General features: G+C 38.6%; 2 protein-coding genes across 2 annotated transcripts in view; one reads left to right on the top strand and one right to left on the bottom strand.

Moving 5' to 3' along the window:
• Nucleotides 1–3,455: 3,455 nt before the first annotated feature.
• On the bottom strand, nt 3,456–4,397 carry LOC146004812 (uncharacterized). Its single transcript, XM_083143839.1, has one exon. The coding sequence runs from the start codon at nt 4,395–4,397 to the stop codon at nt 3,456–3,458; it is 942 nt and encodes a 313-aa protein (XP_082999965.1).
• Nucleotides 4,398–8,834: 4,437 nt separating this feature from the next.
• LOC146004811 (sialate O-acetylesterase-like) overlaps nt 8,835–23,065 on the top strand; it is a 47,751-nt gene continuing 33,520 nt past the window's right edge. The window contains exons 1-4 of the mRNA XM_083143838.1: nt 8,835–8,866; nt 17,430–17,508; nt 18,058–18,201; nt 21,602–21,681. Of these exons, the coding sequence (XP_082999964.1) occupies nt 17,430–17,508; nt 18,058–18,201; nt 21,602–21,681 (303 nt within the window). The 5' untranslated portion in view covers nt 8,835–8,866. The remainder of the gene's footprint in view (nt 8,867–17,429; nt 17,509–18,057; nt 18,202–21,601; nt 21,682–23,065) is intronic.

The raw sequence follows: 23,065 nt of genomic DNA, 5'->3' as shown, positions 1-23,065 counted from the left end.
CCAAAAATGTGTACTTCTGTTTTAAGATTTTTTTAAAGAATTATAAACAGAATACGGAATTTTAATGTGGGAAAAGGGAATTTTAAGGTACATTTTCCTAGATGTGTCGCCCAACGCAGGCGACTGTGGCAACATACGATGCTGAATGTTTCTTGACAAATCTCCAATTATTTTAATAGACTGCTATTTCCTAACTATTTTTTTCAATATGCTGTCATAATCCTATCATAATAACAATTATACTTCTTAACTTCTCACTGTAAGATCGTGGGACTTATAGCTTAGAAGATCGAATGTATTCAATGATTCGGCGGACAAAAACACTAGTACCAAGTGATATCAAATGTCACAGATAGAAACAGGCATAGCTATTTATGAACAACTTTAGTTGAAGCCTAATAATCAAACTCTTTTATATCACGTCTTTAATCGGAGAATAACATATGTTCTCCATTCTTCACAAACCAGCAAGTTCAATGCATGCTATTTTGAAAATGTCATGAAAATTTGTGGTTTTTCATACTTCATAGGGGAAACAGAATTAAAGTTATAAATTGATTCCATGAGCAATAATATTGAGTGGTAGCTTAATCATTGGGGCATCTGACTATTATGCGAGAGGACTGGGTTCGATCCCGGCATTTTTTCCACCTCTTCAAGTGGCCAACCCAACGTCGTATAAACTGGCTATCTGGAGGAAATTGCGGGTAAAGGCGGCCAGGGACGTGGTGCTGATCATATCACATACATCTTCGGTCCTAACTCCACATCTACTATACTCCTTCATGGTGTGGTGCAAAGCACAGAAGAACACTTAACTCTTTTAATTGCTTCCATGATTTAAAAGAAGAATATATATATTCCGTTATAAGCAGGTACAAAATTCAAAACGGTTTAATAAACTTTGTTACCTCTTCGACAGACTTAATGAATTCTATAGTTTTTCACTCGTCCGTTTCTTACTTTCCAGGTTTTTAATAGGACTCTTGCATGCAACATCCCCTCCTGTCCACTTTCCTCGTTTGTGTAAACAGGGGCTAATAAATTGGGCCAGATTTTCATAATTCACCATTGATGTCAAGAAATGAAACAAACTGACAAAGTAATGGACATCCCAAACACTGTTGAAACAAATTAATCGAACATTTACATGTAAGATTTGAGGAAATACTTTTTAGCACTCGCGTACGTATTCTAAAGAAGCTGTCCTGTTAGCGGACAGTTCATGGAGCAAAAAGGACATGGAGCGGACACAACTTAATTGACATGTTATCTAGTGAACTAATCAGTTAGAAAATCTAAACCTCCCGCCCGCCCGCCCGCACGCGCTGCTGGCAGGCAGCAACCAGTTCATGGAACGGACACATGTCCACATATCTAACGGCACATATTGGTTTTCGAGCTACTGCTCTACGAAGCCACTGCTTCCTTGCTACCAAACTCCGCAAGCTCTCCTTCCCTTTGGCTCATGCGAAAATCAAGATTCTGTCATGCCGATCTTCATCAGACAAAAGAAAGTTGCTTCCGTTCGACATCTTCATCAATTCTTCATGAAGAACAATTTCCTCGGGATACTTAGCTTCTTTCTGAACTCCTTGCGCCTTATTCCTATTTGCGAACAAGGAACTCTTCACGTCAGAAAATTTTGGAACACGTGTGACAAATTCGTAGCCTCTGCATTGTACGAACTGGAACTCCTCTTTGAACACCTGTGAAAAGATAACAAAATCTTGTCTTTTTGTATAATATACAGTTTGTATTAGCATAGTAGCTTTTCTTTGAGACAGAAATTTCTGCTTAATCGAAAGTGCATTTGCTAAATTTTGAAAATCGTGACCTCTTTGATAATGCATTTTTGTCCTAAAAATGGCAAATTTCTTCCACAATATAGACATACGCGTATTTAACGACAAAACATTTATGGTAACACCTAACTAAATTGTAAAAAAGAAAACAAAAAAAACAAACATAACATCGATTTTGATATTAAAATGTAACTAATAAGATTGATCAATTTTAAATGATATACATACCTCACATATTGGAGTGGTAGTGTCTTAGCGGGCACGTTTTTTCGCTCTTGAGAGCGCTTTCCTAACTTCGATGCTGGCTTCGTCGGGCACACATTGGAGATTGATCACAATTAAAATTGTATCATCCTTGGTCTTCATCGTATCTTTGCATTTCGTTGATTTCTCATTGACACAAAGCCACGTTACAACAGCAGATTTGTTTACGCGAAATTTCCGGTACGAGTATCTGTTAAACATTGCACACTGTTTCCTTTTCCTGGTCTCTACGATCTCCATATTCTTAAATTTCGGAACTTTCTTAATAGGAACGAACAACTAGGTTAATCGCACAAAAATGAAATAAACTCACAGGAGACAGGAAAGGAAGTATCAAGCTTGCCGGAAGGCGGGGGAGGTCAATAACATGTGTCCGCTACATGAACTGGTTGCTGCCTGCCAGCAGCGCGTGGGGGCGGGAGGTTTAGATTTTCTCCATGCCCTGTTCGCTCCATGAACTGTCCGCTAACAGGAGGACACGATTCTAAAACAATCTGGTGGAAGCAGAATCGTTGGTGAATGAATATAGTGATCGGTAATGATCTGGATTAGCGCTTCTTTAACTTTGATTTGAATGTCCAATCATAGAGCAGAGATTGAGCCAAATGGGTTTGCCTTCAGGGCTTTGGAAAGTGGCTTGTCCCGTAGGTTGGAGGAATGGAACTCCGTCATGCACTCAGCTGAGAAGAAATTTCAAAGATTTCAGTGGTTGATAACGACATCGACTTTAATAGGAAATTGTCAATTATATCGAGCCGACCTCCGTTGTGGAGTGGTTATCACAGTGCACTACGACCACAAGAGGTCCTGGGTTCGAATCTCAGACTGGGCATTAGTGTTCCTTGTGAGTGTCCCTACACCCATGTCATCCTGTCATCACTCATTCTCATCGAAGCGATTAGCTAAAATTGGTAGAAAATAAATAAAATATACCAAATCAATCAATAAAAATGAATCAATCAATTCCATACAGCTGCTCAAAATTTTTAAAATAGAAATAAATATGTTATTTATTTTTAAAAGGTGTGATACTTTACGAAATTTATCAGTAGACACTTCCTTTTTTATTCACTATATTATTCACTGTAACATAATTTTGAATCAAATAGGTTATTTAATATTCACCAAGCATATCTGAAACCACTGGCGTACGCAGAGATGCTGTTGATGGGGCTACGACCCCCCATCGAAATTTTGAGAAAATCAATATAATAAATAACTCAGGAAAATATGCAATGGTAAATGCAAACCTTTTAAAATGACTCCCGATTTTCATTTTTGAGAGTGGAAAGTCCTAAATATACGAAATATCTCATTGTAAGTATATATCGTCCTCCCAGAAAAAAGTCCTGCGTACACCAATGTCTGAAACCAATTAATCTGCATTCAAATCTTGCTGACAAACGGCCAATCGTCCTCTGACCACTCAACACTCGACGACATCAACAGTCGGTGGTTGTCACCGCACACTTGGTCAGCCCGCCATGCGTGGTAGACCATGGTGTAGTTCCCAGAATCCTCCACGTCCAGAACAACGCTACAGTGGCCAGGCCCCTTAAAGTTGTCGTCAGCAACGAGGATAGGGTCTCCACGTTTCTCGTACGGCCCAAGTGCGTTTTGGCTCCTGGCCACCCCCACAGCATAGGTGTCCTCGCAGAAACCGTTCCCTGAGTAGAAGAGGTAGAAGAACTCTCCCCGCCTGACGAACCATGGTCCTTCAACGGTGCCTCTCTCCCAGTCAAGGTCTACCCTCATTAGTTCCTGCTTCTCCTCCGACGAAAAGCTGAGTCCGTCTGTTTCCAACTTCCGCAGCCATATAACTGCAGAGTCCTCCTTCCACACTAGGTACTTTTCGTCACCGTCCGTCAGCACAGTCGGGTCGATATTACCCGTGGTGAGGTCCAAGACCAGAGGCTCTTCGTTTGACAGATAGGGTCCGAGAACGTCGTTAGATCTGGCCACCCCGACGGCCATTTGCTTACTGGCCGTGTGACGCGAGGCGAAATAGACGAGGAAAGAGCCGTTCACGACGTGGAGCTCCGGAGCCCAGAATTCGTTTCCCGCCCTGGTCCAGTTGGGCATGTTGGAAGCACCGAAGACGTGTCCCACTGTGGTCCAGCTCTGGAGGTCCTCCGAGCGGTGGATGGGGAACTTGTTGGGGTGCGAGGCGTTACTGTTGCTCGTGGTAACCGCGTAGTAGACGCCGTCGTAGAGGAGAACGCCTGGATCCGGGTTGTCTTCGCCGTCGATCACTGGGTTGGAGAATTCGCGGGCTGCAGATGATGCCACCACAGACAACAGAGCCAGACACTTCACACCCACAAACATGTTGACAGTAACAAGTTGTTTTCTGAAATCACGCGTTTCATTTCTGTAACTATATCACTCAATTTTTTAAGTTCTTTTTTATCGATGAGATAACTGATATCGTGATAACAGAAAAGATGACTTCACAATATTTTGTAAGTATCTGAGAAGCAACATACTGGATTTTGAAGGAATATCTTAAGGACAGACATAACGGAAAACAATCTGCATTCAATACAAACTTGAAGTTTTTGCAGGGTAATAATGTAATTGAGTGATTGATTGATTTAGTTTATTTTACTTCGCGTTTTGTGCCTCTTAGCTAATTTGCGAAGATGCGGATGAGTGATGAAATGATGAAATTGATGAATGGACATTCACAAACAACGAAGCCCGAGCGGGATTCGAACCCGGGACTCGGCCACAGGGTCCGGCGGTAATCATATAAGAAAGAAGAGTACAGAAGACCTTTGTGAGGTGTTATCAAAGGTTGTCAGGATAATTTGTAACTTTGCAGTATCCACGAAATACAAAACCAGAAAGTAAACGATTGACACCAAGCAATTTTTGCACTTTTACTATAGAAAGGGTAAAGACAATATTGATATATAGATATATTTGTGAACATTATAAATATGGATGCTTTGAAAACATTTTAATGTCAGTGTTTCCATCTCATCATTTTCCAGCTAGCCTCATGATTCAAACAAACACACCTTCACCAAACAGTTTCCGCCTTAAGAGATGATCTACTTTCGGATTAAAAGTTATAGATTCTCGAATTTGGACACCAATTTAAAACTTAACCATTATATCTACACAGAAACGAGTTACATCAAAATTTAGGTTATTCCATTCTGCGTTAATCTATGTTAACCATGTTTTTTCTTGTATGCTTCTATTTTTTATCCTCGTGAGGACAAAAAAGTGTTTTTTTTTTAAAGTTTCGCAAACGATTGCTCTCTTTAAAGTTCTTCAAAAAAAACTGTTTTTCCGATCGTCATGAAATGTTAGTACTGTGCAGGCAGAAAGGTTTTAAACACAATTCTCAATTTCAGATTTTTGAAAATTTATCAAAAATACCGCTCTTATCAATTTTGCGAAACAACTTTCTCTCACTGTTGGGTAGTTCTACAAATACAATATTGGTCTTGTTTTGAAGCTCTTTGCATCTGTTTTTAAAATTCATTATCATTGTCAATTCAGATTGCGGAACCGATATTATACAGATACTTTTTCAACGGATGAAAGATGTGCATGCAACGTGGCAACACCGCACCCACCGACTCGCAGTGCCAGCCCGCAGTCTCCACGGTTCAATGGACATCGCTGTGTGCGGCGTTGCCACATTCCACTTACATCTTTACTCCGTTGAATAAAAATCTGTATAAAATCTGCAGTGGAACCGTTGAATGGACTCCGCCCTAGCCGGATCTGAATCCGTTCACTGTGCATATTTTGATGGATTTTCGGTCATATTCAGCATATCTTTGCTCTTTCAAGAAATATACAGTCATTTTCGAAGTGGATTCGTTCTAACTTCCATGTTCACTCTAGGTTTTTTTTTTTGGACTGCTGCAAAATCTTGTTCATTTTTATTTGAAAATTTAGAGAAAGTATTCATTGTGCATTGCATCTCAGGGCTCATAAAGAGAACTAAAAATAGTTCGTATGTGAAAATATTTCAGCATATGTTAGTTATTGATGTTTGAAACAGTCCAGTTATAAGGGCATATTTTTCAAATGCTAGTGCATATTTTGTAATATTTAAGGTCATTAAAGCATATTTTATTTGGCATATTTTAGTGATTTTAGGTCATAAAATCCTAGCCTTAGTGAAGCAGTATATCATGTATGTCGTAGCTCCAGATTATGTTCTCCTTGTGGTCCTCAACCCGCGATTCTGCCTATATACAGACCTGTGTTTAACTTGACATGAACGAATACTGTGATTTGCCATATGGTGAGGCACTTTTCGAACACACTGCAGATTTTAACATCATTAGATTTATAAAATCTGTTACGACTGAACAAGAAGAAACTCTTAAGAAATTGCTTAGTCTGGATTCGAACCTCTGACTGTGACACGCTGCGAGAGACATGGCTACTGAAGTCATCAGTATTTCAAGAAGCAACAGGTTTTGGTGGATCAGTGGTTACATTTCTAAAGATCGTCTCTTATTTGTGTTAAAGTCTCGTGCAGTTGATAATGGGATATGAGTAAATCAATCTTAATATACAAATGGATGTGTGTATATATGTATGTATGTTTGTTCCGGAATAACTCTCGAACGCCTGGAGCAATTTCAACCAAACTTGGTACATATATGACTTACAATCTGGAAAGAAATGCTGTGGGGTAAGACACCCCTGGCACCCCTAGGAGTGGGGGTGGGAAGGGGTGACATGTAAAAATAATCGAAAACGACCGATATTAGCGTGGAATCTATAGTTGTCGGGGTCGCTAAGATGAAAAATGACACTCCGAATTCCGTTCAACTCCAAGTTGTTCACTCCGAATACTATTCAACTCACCTATCGGCATGGGGGTGAGAGGGGGTGAAAAATAAAATGCCAAAAATGACCTGCATTAGTGTCGAATCCATAGTTTTCGGAGTCGCTAAGCTAATTGGTGACATTCACGATGACACTTGAGAGAGAGAGAGAGAGAGAGAGAGGACAACTTTCATAGAAGATTGGGAAAAATAAATCCCAGGGCAATGCCGGGCTATCAGCTAGTGTATTAATAAGAAAGCTTTCCACAAATATTTATCAGTTTTGTGTAATATTTAATCCACTGTTGTATTTTGGTAGTTAGATAACGAATAAGTGTCATTTATGTATACATACAAACAAGCCTTCTTTTTATTCAGAGGGTTTTGACTTTTGAGAAAAGATATTGTAGCAAGAATTGCCAACACTGCGAATCAATACACGAAACAATGACACGGACACAGATGTCCAAGCAGGCACGTGAGATAGAGTTCTTCATAAAGTTCTACTTGACAACTGAAGTTGAATCATAGCAGGCATTGATTCCGACGATATCTTGTTGCTAAGAGCGAACGATAAGATAACATTCTACACAATAAAGTGAAGTAGGGGATGGGTAGAAGTGGGTGTGTTGTAAGGCTGGCACTCTTCTGTAGAAATCGTGATAAGGTTTTTGTCATGTGATGAGTGCGTGTTCCATTGGGAAGTGCAGTGGGATCCATGAGTATTACCGTGCAAATTGTCCATCACCATGTTCGTGTACTTTATTCGACCCAATAAGAGCTTCAAGAATTAAAGAAAACTCAAAACAAGCTGTTGACAACTTCTGCACCAGCATACATAAAAATCCATCGCTTAAAAACACACAGGATGTAAGAAAAAATATTGAAAATAGTCATGGTCAATCTCATGGATCCCACTGTACATTTGCATGAAGAGTATGTTTTCTTCTTCAAATATCTTAAAAAATCTCAATCAACTTATCTTGTAGACTAAACAATGCAACCTGCTTAGATCAAGATTAAAGAAATCAGAGAGGAGCCACTTTTGTTTTATATCTTATCTTTTGTATTATTGATGATACTTTGCGAGATCATGCCTCCTATTTTTGTCCTACGTTAATTCATATCTGTCAAATTCTTATTTCACATGGAACAATGTACAACAAACAAACGGTCGAAATATTAGTTCACTAAGCACTGGAGTACTCAGGATTTATTTTTCGGGAGGGGCTGAAATTTTATGGTGCATGCTCTCAGTGGTGCCAACTTAAGGAGCCTGTGGGGAGTTAGCGCACCTAATAATTTATCGTTATTATTATTATATTTCTTATGTTATATATTTGCGTTTTGAAATCAATGAATAACAGATTTAAACTAGCGAGTATGCTGTGCATTAATATCACAATACATGGAGAATTTAAGATTTTTAAAACTTGTAAGAACCCAATGTTTTTAAAAAGTTGTCACCCTTGTCCGCTTTGTAGAGGTCGGTATATACAATATTTCGTATATTTAGAACGTTCCACTCTCAAAAATGGCCAGTGGGGGTCATTTTATGGGGCTTGCTCTTAGCACTGGTTTTACTCTCGTTTTTATACTGTTTTTATTTGAAAATGTTGATTTTTCAACATTCTGGAGAGGGCTGTAGTCCGTTCTGCATACGCGAGTGTCATTATGGTATTGTAAAAAAGCGTTGTAATTCCATTTGTGTTTTGTGTCTAATAACCATTAGAATGTTTTGTATAACCGGTCCTTTGCTATCGCTAATCGCTTCCTGAAACTTTATTTTTAAACACTGCTAATTGGAAACTGTTTATGTTATTTGAAATGAAGAAAGTAGTCAACATACTGATTAACTTCAGCCGAATGAAGTCCTTCCATGGAAACAATGAATGTAATCTTGTTATCTCCAGGTCAAGGATTATATTTATGGAGAAAACAGTATAAAAACATCGAAAGGTCTGTCATTTGAAACTATTCGAGTGATTTGCCAAGGTGAGTATTCTGCACAAGACCTGCAGAATAGATCTTCTGCAATGAGATTTTGCAAATAATTTTAAAACTGGTGTAACCTCTGATTTTGTCATTAGTTATTTAGCGACGCTTTTGTCGCGATGATTATGGTGAGTGATGATATGATGTGAGAATGTGATTAAGTTGATGAAGCGGCATTCACAAATAACGCTCTTGCCCATGCCGCGATTTGAACCCGAGAACTCAGTGGCGAGATCGAAAATTGACCACTTAACAAGCTCGGCCGCTGCGCCTGTCTTTTGGCTTCGAAGAACTGTAATTTAGTTATTTGTGAGGTCTTAATATGGACAGAACGTTAGTAACAAAAGTTGTTAGATTGATATTTTCTATATGCTGTGAAAGAATTTCGTTTTATTTGAGATGAACCACTCTCTCCACCCACAAAACAATATGTTAGTCTTTACTATAACAATCAATATTCACAGGGCGGGCGCTCCAGTTCGCAGCCAAACGAGTGCACGAAAGAGCCAGATCTGGCTCAAAAAGAGCTAAGTTGGCAACAGTGCTCCGTAGCAGCCGCCGAGGGAAAACCTTGCGGAAACCCTCCTCCATTTTCTTGTTATGTATAAATGTGAATAATGAAATAAGCCTTGTGAGTTGAATAAGGTTGCATGAACTACTGAAGCTGGGCTCGGGAAAAGGATAAGTGAGGGCCGATTTTTGGAGGAGTTCTGTGCGATTATAAAGTGAAAAACATCTTCTTTACTACGTGAAACATTTTTTAACACGGGTATTATGTTCATTATTTTAATGGTTGTTTCTACATTTTCATTTTTTTGCGGACACCACCGTTGCGCACGCCTATGGTTTGAACCCCCCTACAAAATTGCATCGATATATTACTGCTATTACTACCACTACTACTACTACTAATAATAATACAACAATAATAATAAAAATAATAATAAGTATGAAAATTTTGCTGTGTTTTTCCACAGTGATATAGGTATTCATGAAATATCATTAGATTTATTTTCTTTTTGTGCGAGCCATAGGCGGTACGCACTACATACTTTTGATTTTTTCTACAATATTTTGTTACATTTAGTTTTCTTTTAAGCTGTCTGTTACTTTGTCCCCTATATGCACATTCTTCCCCTCTCCCAACAGTTCTTCTTCCAGTCTTGCTTCCTTCTTCCTCTCCCCACTTCTCTTTTCCTGCACTCTCACCAAAAAACGCATACACTTTCCTTTACACACACTCACACTATAAAGATGGCTCGTCTGGAGCATGATCACTCATTTCGCTGCCTTCTCTAATAGCTTTCCCCCGCCGTTCTCTTACTTCTGCCAGGTATTTCCCCACTTGTTGCCCCGCTTCCTTTATCTTCATTCTGTCGTCTACCACTACTATCACCTCCCTCCCTGTTAAGTTTTTCATCCATTTGTCCCTTAGGTCACGTGTAGAAGGGCAGTTCAGTAGGATATGCTCGTCCGTCTCCTCCCCATCGCACAAAGAACATATCGTTTCCCCTGCTTCGTTTATCTTTCTTAGTTGTTTCCATCCCCCTAATCTGAACCATGCCAGCGCACCTGTTTCATTTTTCCCACAACCTTTATATATTTCGCTTTCCCCCATTCTCTTACTCTTATCTGTTCCCTGATTGAGGTCTTTGTTTGGCAGTCTGCTATTATTTCTTGTCTGTCTATGTCCTGTAACCTGTCTCTGATTTGATTTTCTGTTGAGACCCCCCCTTTTTTCCCCTCTTCCCATACCCAATCCATTCCGCTATTATATAAGATATTTTTCACTTCCAAATCCCAGCTGTAAACGTTTTCCTTCCTTGTCTGTATTTCCAAACATTGTCCCCTCAGCGTTGTTTGGCCCTCTTGTGATAATCGCATACAATATTTAACAACCTCATCCGTGCTTGTACCGTGTCTCTGTTCAGGCGCAATTCCTTGAGGATTCCACAGTTGGCCGTGCCTCTGCTTACGCCCATTACTCTCTTATAAAATTCGGTTTGTATGCCAATTATTGTGTTGTCCCCCCCCTTAACCCCACAGTTCTTCTCCATAGTTTAATGTACCTAATATTATTGATGAATAGAGGTTTTCAATGACCGGGAAAGACATTTGAGGTGCCTTATTTATTGTTCTTATGACTTGTTCTATCACAAATTTTGTTTTAGTTTTTCGTGCTCTGATGTGGTGTGTCCAGCTCCCTGTCATGGAGAGTGTTGCCCCCAGGTATGTGAAGTTTTTAACCCGCTCGATTAAATCTCCCCGTATGTCTATGTCTCCTGTATGCTAAATATGTAGCCATTTTTGAAAGCAATGATTTTTGTTTTTTAAAGGTTTATATTCATTTTATATTTGTTGCACCCCTCATATATGCTATCAATGCCCCTTTGAAGACCCTCTATTGTCTCGGACAAGATGACTATGTTGACTGCATACATAAGGACTGGTATACTTTGCACTCCTATACATGAGATTGAATCCTGATCCATTTTAATTTCCTGTACTACCCAATCTATGAACAGTGAGAATAACACTGGTGATAGGATGCATCCTTGTTTGAGTCCCCTGAGGGAAGGCTGCAGTGCCGGGACGTGGTTTCCTTCGCATCTTACTCCGAATTCTACCCTCGTATATATTGCTTGGAGTGCTATGATCATGCGCGCGGATATTCTCTTCTCATGTAATTTTCCCCACAAAATGTCCCTATGAACTTTGCCGAATGCTTTTTCAAAATCAATGAAACATGCGTATAATTTCCCCCGCTTCCGTTTTATTTTCCTCTGTACGAGTGTATGTAATATGAATATGTTGTCTAACGTGCTGAACCCTTTCCTGAAGTCGGCTGGTAGTGGTGAGATTTTGTCGAATATTTCTGCCCATTTCTGAATCCTACGGTTTAAGATGTGTGTGTAAATTTTACTCCATATAGGTAATAAAGAAATGCCCCTGAAATTGTTTGCGTCATTTCTGTCCCCTTTCCCTTTATAAATAGGACAGTCCTTCGGAAAGTACTCCTCTTTAAAGATCTTGTCCATTAATTTGATTTGTGCTTCCACCATATGTATATCAGTTTCGTTGGCTTTGAAAAATTCTGTCCCAATTGAATCAAGTCCTGCCGCTTTCCCCTTTATCAGATTCCTTATGTCTATTTTTATCTCATCGACCCCTATATCTTCGTCTAAAATCGGAACGAAAACCCCTAAAAAGTATCTTTCCCGCGTAGCTTATATGCGTGGTGCCCCCTTCCCCCCAACGACACGGCGGCAGTGTGCTTCCCAAATGTAGGGTTCAATATGCGCCCAGTTGCTCTTTTGTCCCCGTAATTTCCGTAATATGCCCCACAAAGCGGTGTTATTCTTTTCTGCTGCGGCCTTTTTTATATCTTCAAAATTTCCCTGTTCCCATTTCTCCTTTTCTTCCGTTAAAATGTTATTATAAGCCTTTCTACCCGATATATAGTTGTTTCTGGTTTCCATGCTATTTACGTATCTATACCCTTTTAACGCGTGATCTAGTTTCTTTTTCATCGCTTTGCACTTCCCTTTGTACCACCCTGTTTATACAGACCTGTCCCCCCCCCCCTTTTGCCATATTTCTTCCTGCACGTTCAAAGATATTATAACCTAACTGGTTATATATTGGAGACGTCTAAGGCTGCGCGTATGCGTTCACGCATCACTTTTGCTATGTCGTCCCTCATAAATCTCGCTAATCGTTCCCCCCTCCTTTGTCCATATGTATTTTCGTATATTTTTTCCCGGCTCTGTCCTGAGTTTCGTATTACTGTTAGTGAAAACTGCCTTCCCGTTTATTTTGTACTGGAAGGAGATTTCGAGAGGCATATGATGGGATTGCGTTTGGGCATGCACACGAAAATTCCTGATCTCTTTCAGCATATCGAGTAAGCATATGGTATAGTCAATTGTGCTACTTCCCGCCGCCCACACGTACGTAAAGTGTCCTGGGTGAGTGTCGCCATACAAGACCGACATACACAAACTTTTGCCATGTATATACATTTTGGCCACATTCCCTCTTACCTCCCTAGCTACTTTTTTTAAAACGGCTTGGCTAACGTGAAGATGACATAATACTGTTATCGGGGAAGCCATTATTTTCGATTTCATACGACCATCGGTGGATTATTGATATGGGTGATGCCGCCTGATCTAGACGGTAAAACTAAGAATATATTGTCAGCGTCCCCCACCCCTCTGACACCTAAAATTACCATAGAAGGCCCTTTGTTCATCCTTCGTTAAAGTAGGTCCTTGAAAGTCAACTTTAGCTCCATTTAAGATGAAATTTAGCTCTTTTATGTGCATTAGTTTGGCAACACTGCCAGGATGGCCGTAGGAGGCAAGGAGTTCATTACGCTTATGATGGGAGCATTATTTCATTTGTTATTTCGAGAATATCAAGTATCCACTGGCGTAGAAAAGTACATGAACTGAACAAGGACACGTTGAACAATTTCTTGGTCGTAGGAAATGTCGAAACTCCCATTTGATAAGACGTAACTTGAAGTTGAAGTTGATTTCTCATAAGGAATACATGGGATTCTGTAAATACTTATTCATCATATTTTTCAAACATCATGCCTAGCTTTAAATCAACTTAATAAAACCGCTTCCACTTGAAATATGGAGGGAAATTCATACTCTCTTGTCCACCCGATTATCATTATTTTTTTAAAGTAGCAGTACCCATTCCGACGATGATGAAATAAATGCAGAACTGGTGTGAAACTTTCTTTCTTCCCCTTAAGGTAAGACGTCAAGCAGGATAATGTTTTTCTCTCATTTACTATCTCTCCATTCTAATGTCATTGTAAAATTAACATAACGGTGCGTAGGTAGGAGCATCATCATGCATCATCATCATCATCTATGGGTAGAGACAACCTAACGGAGACAATTTATACCCTGAAGAATATCACTTTCTTCTTAAATGAATTTTTATTTCGCGCTATTGAAGGGTTTCGTTTCAACAAGATTTTTTAGAAACAGATCTACTCTACCCTTTTCGTCCACTGTTTTTGGCGAGATCACACTTTGGCTGTAGCAGACTCGACCTTGGACAAATTTGTGCATTGTCTGGATTCTGATGGGTTTCATTTGTAGTGTTAGACATTACATAGTTGCTAACCAATTCGATGTAGAAGTTGTTCAAACACAAAATGGTAGCCGGAAGCCATTTTAAGAGAGTTCGCATTTACCACTTTTGCCTTTCACGGATTCTTGACTGCTTTCATTAAAAAATTTTGATCTTCTTAAACTTTCGGAGGAGGCTGCAGCCCCGTCAGCTCCCCGTGCATATGCCAGTGGCCTGCAGAGAAGCGAAATGGGGGACGGATTATTTTCTGTAAGACAGTAAGGCATTTGAATTCCAGCTTCCTCTCGAACTGTCAAAGATACCGAACTGGTATTCGAATCAGGACTTCGACTATATAGGCCCACATCTACCGATCCATTGTTGACCCAGATTCATTTCTGAAGACAGTTCTTGTGCGTCTTAACCTAAATACGTAAAGGAACAGTTTGCCAGACAACAGGAAATGTTCGAATGCATTGTTAGTATCTGCTACAGATGTGGTTTATGCATGATGGTGAAGCGGCACATTTTGCTGTAACTGTGCGACGGCATCTAACTCTGGATTATGGTCTGTAAACAATGGATCGGCAGATGTGGGCCTATATAGTCGAAGTCCTGATTCGAATACCAGTTCGGTATCTTTGACAGTTCGAGAGGAAGCCGACCGGATGGGCATCTGGTTTCGAACCATCATCTGCTGTTCTGAGAAACACTGTCGTCACTTTAACCTTATGACCAGCTTATTATTGCACGTGCTTTACAATTATTCACTAAGAAATATTTTCCTTCATTAGGACACAAGGCTTGCAACTGAAGTCGTTACATTAACCTAGCAGGAATATAAAGATATGGCAGTGGAAGGCTTAGGCTTAAGCCGTAAAATTGTAGGTTTAGAGGAATTATACATAAAACGCTTGATAGTTAAAGAGGTTTATTTAACAACATAATGCCTGAAGGGCTTGAGACTACATAAATAATGATTACAAGAATATAAGCCCCCAATATAAATACAATAAATAATAAAGAAAAAATAAATTATCCAATTAAATCTTTACATAATTAAGACTTCTTTACACGTTATTTAACCAAAAGGAGATTATAGTAATTTAATTTTAATATTAATTTTCTCCCCAAAAGACCTATCTCTGAATAGAACAAAGTGTGCAGTGCTTTAACTAAAAATCTGTACTCTACATAAATACTTAAAATACTAAACCATTACAAAACAACTACTCCCTGTACTATGTTCCATTCCGAGATGACCCCTTTCAACACTCAAAGAGAACTCAACTTAACGTGCTTTAACCTCTGCTAATCAGTGGGAAGTGAAGTTCCCACACGAGGCTTGCTTTCCTCCGACCTCCGGAAATTCAGTCACGCCCCTTTTTCCAAACTAAAGCCATCTAGTGGCAAACTAACTAAACATTTCTTTATTTTCACTCGTACACCTTTCATATGGTTATAACCTGCATTGCTTACTAGTAGGCATCCATTCATTCACTGTGACGTTACACTCTCAAGGTTTCCACATTGTGTAAAAAAAATCATAGGAAAACACAATAACACAACCAAGCAAAGATAACCGAAACCTCACGTTATGAAATCTGTAAAGAAACTCAATTTGCAGCATCTCATTTGCTCCACGTGGACTTGACAAGTAAGTACTGTCAGTTCCTAAAACGGACGTTATTGGTGAGAAAGGTTTTAGAGGACGATTTACTGGGCTCCACGTGGACTTGACATACGGTTGTCGAAGGAAACTGGTCCCTCGGAACTTCCTTTGAAGTAAAGTGGTGTTCAAATTAGGACTTCAATTATACCTTGGCCTCCAAGATCACCTGGCTGTCTGCGTTCATGCGTAGTGTAGAGCTCTCTCGCTGAGACAGTTGCAGAATTCCAGCACTGGATTGAGGTTGCCTGACATCAATTAAGAAATGAACCGGAAGTGTTGCAAAGATTTTGGAACTCAATGCTGAGACGAGTACAATGTTACGTTCCGGTGTAAGGACAGCATTTCAATTGTATCCCTGTAACACAGTGTAACATGTAACCTCTTGCTTTGTACAATCCTGTGCACTTCAAATCGCACGTTTAATAAACACCGTTCTTAGAGAAATGTACATTTTTATTTGGGGTGTCCCAACGAACACGTCAGTGACGTACGTTTGATTTTGATCTAGTGCTGGTGGCGTTACTACAGCACCTAGCGGACACCTAGTGGACAATTATGCCAGAAAGAACAGCGCAAATTGAGCATTGTTGTCAACAAACATGAGAGTGTTGGATCCTAACAATACATTCATACATAGTTAATTATTTCGCTGACGGTTCATTTGAGGGCCCATATTTCCCTTGACTTTTCTTACGTCTACTTGTGCGTACTCTTCACCCCCCAAAGTCTGGACAATCGCTTGTGAATCGCCCTGTATAGATAGAGAGTCAGAACAAAATTAATGTCAGTGTTAACCGTGAATAGGACAGAAAATGCTCCCAGCTTTGTAATGAGGTCTTATTATGAGCAGAACGTTACTAACAAAAGTTGTTACATTGATATATTACATCTGTACTTGGTGCAGAGTCTGAAGAAGACCTTGCTAGAAGGTTGAAACTTTACGTTTAGTTCATGTTTTATAATAAATTAAATTTATAATAAATAAATAAATAAAATAAATAATAAATTAGCATATTGGAATTTTTTTGATATTCTCTATATGCTGTACTATGTATGTATATGTGTGTGTATCATAACTTTGAATGAATATCTATATCAAAGTGAACAAAGACAGCAAATTTTTCATACTTTATTATTATTTTTTATTATTGTTGTTGTTATTATTATTAGTAGTAGTACTAGTAACAGCAGTAATTTATCGATGCAATTTCGTAGGGGTAGAAACTATAGGCGGACGCACGGGTGGTGTCCCCCCAAAAATAAAAATGTAGAAACAACCATTAAAATAATGGTCATAATAACCTACTCGTGTTAAAAAAAAGTAAGGAATTTCGTTTCATTTGAGATGCACCGCTCTCTCTTCCCACAAAACAATATGATAGTGTTTACTATAACAATCAATATTCACGTAGTAAAGAAGATGTTTTTCAATTTATAATCGCGCAGAGCTCTTCCACAAATCGGCCCTCACTTATCCCTCAGTAGTTGACGCAACCTTATTCAACTCGCAAGGCTCATTTGTTTATTTACATTTATACATTACAAGAAAATTGCAGTGGCAATCGAAACTGCAGCAACGAGAAAAAGAGGAGTTGGCTATTCTGTACCAAACTGACTTTCAATTGTTTACATTCATTATTTAAATTATATAAATATCGTCACAGTGATAGAAAGCGTGTTCTAAAGTAATAACTATAATGTTAAAATTTCATCTTCATTTATCTGTAGTTTTGGTGAAAAAGATAAAACACTTCCTTGAGTGACTGCAATGTAATAACTTTTCTCCTGTTCCAGATGAAGGAGCAAACAGTGTTGCTATTGACTATTGCGGTCGTGGTGGCCTCTGCCGGCCAAACGGACAAACAATCTAGAGGTAAGTGGACCAAAACCTGTTCGTCCCAGATACCCAGATGGTTCCTCATTTCAAAATTAGTAAGTATGTATGATGTAAGTATCATAAATTATGACATAAGATTAATTGAACTGTTGTTTTAAGTCCACTTTATGCACAGAAAGGCTGATCGGGACTGGACCTACAGTTTAAAGTGGGATCCGAACCACTGTGCTCTACCGGGTATCGAACCCGGTATTCCTTGATTGCAAGGCAACAACGTTACAACTACGCCATCGGGGAGGCCATCATGACATATGAAGAAAATATCGAAGGCGCTAAAATATCTAACTACGGGGCTGAGCATTTGATTTAAATATTGCAACATAAAAAGCGTGGAAATAGAAAGCTATTTTTGCGGATTATGCTTAATATTCATTACTATTTCTCGGTACGCTCCTGAAAATTCTTAGTAAGTGGTTAAGATATTGAGCTGTATGTAACGTATTTCATCAATATTATGCCAATTGTTGTATTCAACACTTGCAAAGAGATAAAAAATAAGTTAAATAAACTCTGTGTTTCTTGCAGCTGCCTTTGGGCTGGCATCCTCCTATGCTTCCAGCATGGTCCTCCAGATGGCACCAAAGTCAGCCAATGTCTGGGGCTTTGGTGATCCCGGTGCCACCGTCACCGTCAGCATAGATGGAGCAGAGATTCAGGGACAGGTCGACAGTAAGTATCAAAAACGAGTTTCGATTAAGTTGGATTATTCTAACTAAAACGTAAATACTGTGGGATCCATTGAAGTGTGGACTGCTGCGTCGAAGTTTACGCAAGCGACAAACGAGGCACTAGCGACCGTTTGTCGACATTGTACACTGTCGATGAAGCAAGCGCACAACAGTTTCCCTAATTATTTTAAAAGTTGTTTACTTACCAGATTTATAAAAGGAGGTGTTTAACTAGTCACCTTCGATGCGCACACATTTTTAATACATCTTTGACACCCACTAACGTAAGCTGGCAAGGGGGCTAGCAACCGGTTTTTACGGAGGTCCTCAAAGTAGACACGAGACTGTGAAGTGATAGGTTGCTTGTTACGTATTGTGTTATCTAGTGTATTCAACAGGAAAGTGTGTTATGGCTCAGCAAATGTTTTCTCCTGCACAGCGTGTTTTTATTTATGATACATATGTGTAAACTCAATCGGCACCTGAAGTTCAAAGGCGTTTTGAAACAAGATTTTCGGGTGTAAAATGTCCATGTCGTAAATAAACAAGTCTTTAAACTAGTTACGAAAACTTGCGTGCTTGAAACACAGCCTACAGTGCCGACATACTGCCGCAAGCGCCTCGCTTGCCGATAGCGCAAGTACTGACGAGGCGGTCTGCACTTTAATGGATCGCTCTGTATTATGTAACTAAAACTAAATATTATATAATGAATGTCGTAGTATTCAAGGGGTATTTCAAGAGAAAAAGGTGTAAGTGTTAATCAGTGATGAATGAACGATTTCCTCAAAAGTGGAAGGGGGAGCAAGGGGAGGCAACCTGGATTTCTGGAGAGGGGCTTGTGCCCCCTGACCTCCTTAGTGTCGCCACTGAGCAGAAAAAGCTATTGATGCTCGTGTTTGTATATCTTATTTCTGTGTTACATAAAAATGTCTAGTCACTGGCTCTACTGTCTAGCTTGGTGACAAAGCTTGCGTATTCGTTATTGTGTGTACCCATGGTGTGAAATGGATAGGTATTACAATATTAACACGCAGGACAAAAAAAGAAAATGTTTTATCGCAATCGTGCGTACGCCTATTTATAGTTTTGAAATATACACTTAAAAAATTCACCCTTCCCTCTTTAGTACGAGGTATCATTTTCTTAAGTTGTAGTTATAAGCTGAAATATCTTTTAGCAGTAAAGCAGTGGTTCCCAAAATCTTTCGTTTCACGGTGCCCTTAGTGTTTCAAGATTTTTTCGCGACTCCCAAGTCAGAATGTCGGCCTATCTAACACTTGCAACGCTCAGTTAGTGTAGTTAGATTGCTTGTTAAACACATATTTCAAATTCAGAAACATTTTCATTTGTGTAAAGTACTAAATAAGCACATATTTGGAATGTGTAATGTAAATAAAAAATATTGTAACATTTCGCGGCGCCCCTGTAGGCCAGCCACGACGTCCCAGGGCCCCGCGGCGCACACTTTGGGAGCCACTGAACTGTAATAGAATAGCACTTCATTATTTCGTGTTAGCCACAGAATTTGTTTGAAACACTAGTGTGATGCTCGACGGCGACTATATCCCGGCTAGCTCAGTCGATAGAACACGAGACTCTTAATCTTAGGGTCGTAGGCTCGGACCCCACGTTGGGCGCCACGTTGTGATGCTCGGCGGCGACTGTAGCTCAGTAGACGCGCCGGTAGAGCATGGATTGATAAGCGAAGAGTCACCAGAGTTTAAACAAATTTGATATGTTCACCTACCTCACCAAGTCGCCAGCCGATGCCCACGACATCTGCAGTAAAATAGGATGATGCATTGAAAAAAAAAGCAAGTCGTCGACTTTGAATTTGTTTCAAACACTAGCTTCAGCGAAAGCATTATGATCGCAGGTTTCTTTATTAGTTTCATATGTTTTCCGACATACCAACATGAGCTCCCATTTAAATTGCATAGAAATGCTATTACTCTTGAAAGTCAAGAAGGCGATTCAGAAATGTGCACTGTTTGAAGTTGCCGTAAAATATATAATATTATATTGTTAAAGTTTAACAGTGTGCATGTTAATTTACAACAGGATGCAACCGGTTTTATTTTAAATTTTAAATTTCAATATCATGCATAAAGATAGATAACGATTATAAATTACAGTTGCATGCACCATAAATGATGAAAAAAAGTGAACCCTTAAAATTACATAAATTAGGGTAACCACTATGTAATTGCAGTTAATTCTTTAAAAACGGTCATGACATTTGCGTGGTAGTTGGATGGAAGTTAAAATTGACGGTCTTACACCATTATTTTTAAAGGCAATTTTTTTAGTGTAAAAATGTAGGAACATTATGAAAAATAGAAAGATAAAGTATGATTTGTGACTTCTCACGTATATGTTTTGACAATATTTAGGCACATGGTGCTTGCGTCTGCTGACAAAATTTCGACCTGCTAGTGTTGCCAGCTAAGGTGACATGTTCCTAAAATGGTAATTTTTCACTTAGCCCATATGATCGCCAGTCATAAATCCATGAAATGCTGCACATGACAAATATTGGTCGCAAATGACAGTTTGACATGTCATCAGTCACCAGACTTCTAATCATGACCCTTCGGTAATTTCTTACATCTTATTTTTCTCACCGAAAAGTGCCGTTTTAACACTGTCTTTATATAATTTTCTGTATGAAGTAAACTGATAATGTTATGAGTTGAAAAATATCTCAAAGGATGAGGCTTGATAATGCAAAAAAAAAAAAAACAGTGTAAATATCTCTTAGAGATTTGAGGATTTAAATTTTCTCTATACTTTTCTCATTAATTTCATCTTCAAAATGTTACTCATGAAGACGATTTAATTACTTTTTAATAAATTTTAGATTCAATGGATTCTTGAGCTCGGAATAAAAGACTCAAAATCCTTCAAAATTGCACAACAAAAATGTACCCCACGACCAAAAAGAGGTTAAGGGTAGATATGAATTTGAAGGGTACAGGGAAAATAAACAATCAAAGTCCACTTTTGGTGAAAATTGAGATTATGATACCATGTACCAGGTGGTGTACTACAACCTCACATACCTAATTTTAGGAAAAACACTCATACTCCTGCACAAATCAGCATTGAAAAATCCTTTTTTTGCTTCATTCTGTAGCATTTGCAAACTTCAAATTGCATTCGTGTAAAAAGTTAAAAAGTGGACTTTGATTGTACCCGCCCCCGTACCCTTGATTACATTTTGAAATATCTAAGATCTCTATGTATGGCTGAGTCTATTAATTTTGAACTGTGCTTTCATTTTTTTACATCAGATTCAGAAAACAATTTCACATGTGACTTATTTAATTCAGTATCAACTACGTATGCGGATTTTAAGACTGACAATTTCATAATGTCATTTTGTTATTATTTACTAGTCAATGGTGTATGGAGCGTTCAATTAGATCCCCATGATCAAGGGGGACCCTACACACTAACTGCAGTTCAGGATTCAACGGTACGTTTATTTCTATTTTCATTATTGGCGTCGCTTTTCTGCGTATTTTAGATTAATCGCGACGATGAGGATGACTGTTGATTTGAGTAAATTAATGAAGTAACAGAAACTTCGGTGATGAGTTAGAAAGTCGACTTTGCTAAGAATCCAGACCCAGTAGGTTTGTTGGCTGTAGTTTCTAAATAATAATAATATGTTCTATTTTTTTGATACTTTAAAGAAATTCTCTAGAATGCTGTGGTATATGGTTGGCTTTGTCTATTTTATTAATGGTGATTAGATAAAGTTAGTTATTTCTGTAGGGAGGCTAATAGCAATCACTAGGCTTTGGATAATTACATGCACTGAAACATGGTCTTAAAATGCTCGAAATATGCTCTTTAAATGATCAAAATATGCATTTTAAATATTAGAAACTTACATCAAACTCAGAAAATGTAGCAATAGCTTGTAACTATTTATTAATACCTCTGTTTACATAAGTACAAAATATGGTTTAGGTTACCTTATTGACAATTGACCATATTTTACATATGGTTTTTGTATATGTATCTATCATAAGTCCACTAACTGTTTCTGACTTCAGTGAACGTCACGATTAGGAGAAGGTGGGATTTCACCAGTGGTCTCTCATTCTACTCAACATGAAAGGTTACTATTGCACTTAATAACTACGTTGTTTCAGATGCTCAAAAGTAAACTTATGCCTGTTATCCACGAGAATACTTTTACACTCTGAAAACACTCTCTTCCCATCAGAAGAGACAACAGGCGCATGTTTTAATATCAACAAATCGGAAACGTGCAGTTCACTTGGAATCCCGTCCGCATTTTGTTTCACTTCATGAATAGAGCAAATGTCCTTTAGGAGCTTGTTGCCAGAATTCTTCGCGAACACATCCTGAATCATGTTTCTGAATTGCTCCAAAGGAAAGGAAACTACAAATTTTCAGACAGAAACAGCAAAATATGCATTTGTAAGAAAAAATATGCAATATATCCTGAAGACACTGAAAATATGCATTAGCATATGCTAAAATGCATAACTATCCGGAGCCAAACTATTTATACGGTAACAGAGAAGACTTGTTCTGGATACAAAAATGAGTCTTCGTATTAATACATATTTAACTATTATAACATAAAATATATCATAATTTAATTATATGTTTTTTCATTTCTTTTGTAATATGTATGTAATTGTATATTATAAATAAAGAATATAAAGAAATGAAAAGCGGGGAAAACGATCAATTCAGAGCAACTGATGTCCACCCGCATACTCTCGAATGTATAAGGGTGGAGACGGCCCTGTTTCGGGGTCTTTATTTTTATTCATTTTTTTCAGTTTGATCAAGGTTGTGTTTACGTTCACTCAACGGCA

Source organism: Lepisma saccharinum, chromosome 22 (genome assembly GCF_977018435.1).
Source record: "Lepisma saccharinum chromosome 22, izLepSacc3.1, whole genome shotgun sequence".
Classification (NCBI taxonomy): Eukaryota; Metazoa; Arthropoda; class Insecta; order Zygentoma; family Lepismatidae; genus Lepisma; species Lepisma saccharinum.
Note: the sequence above shows the minus strand (reverse complement) of the source record. Positions and strands in the feature narration are given on the sequence as shown.

Excerpts from the sequence above, each read along its gene's own strand:
- LOC146004812 (XM_083143839.1), bottom strand. The coding sequence starts at position 4,397 with ATGTTTGTGGGTGTGAAGTGTCTGGCTCTGTTGTCTGTGGTGGCATCA.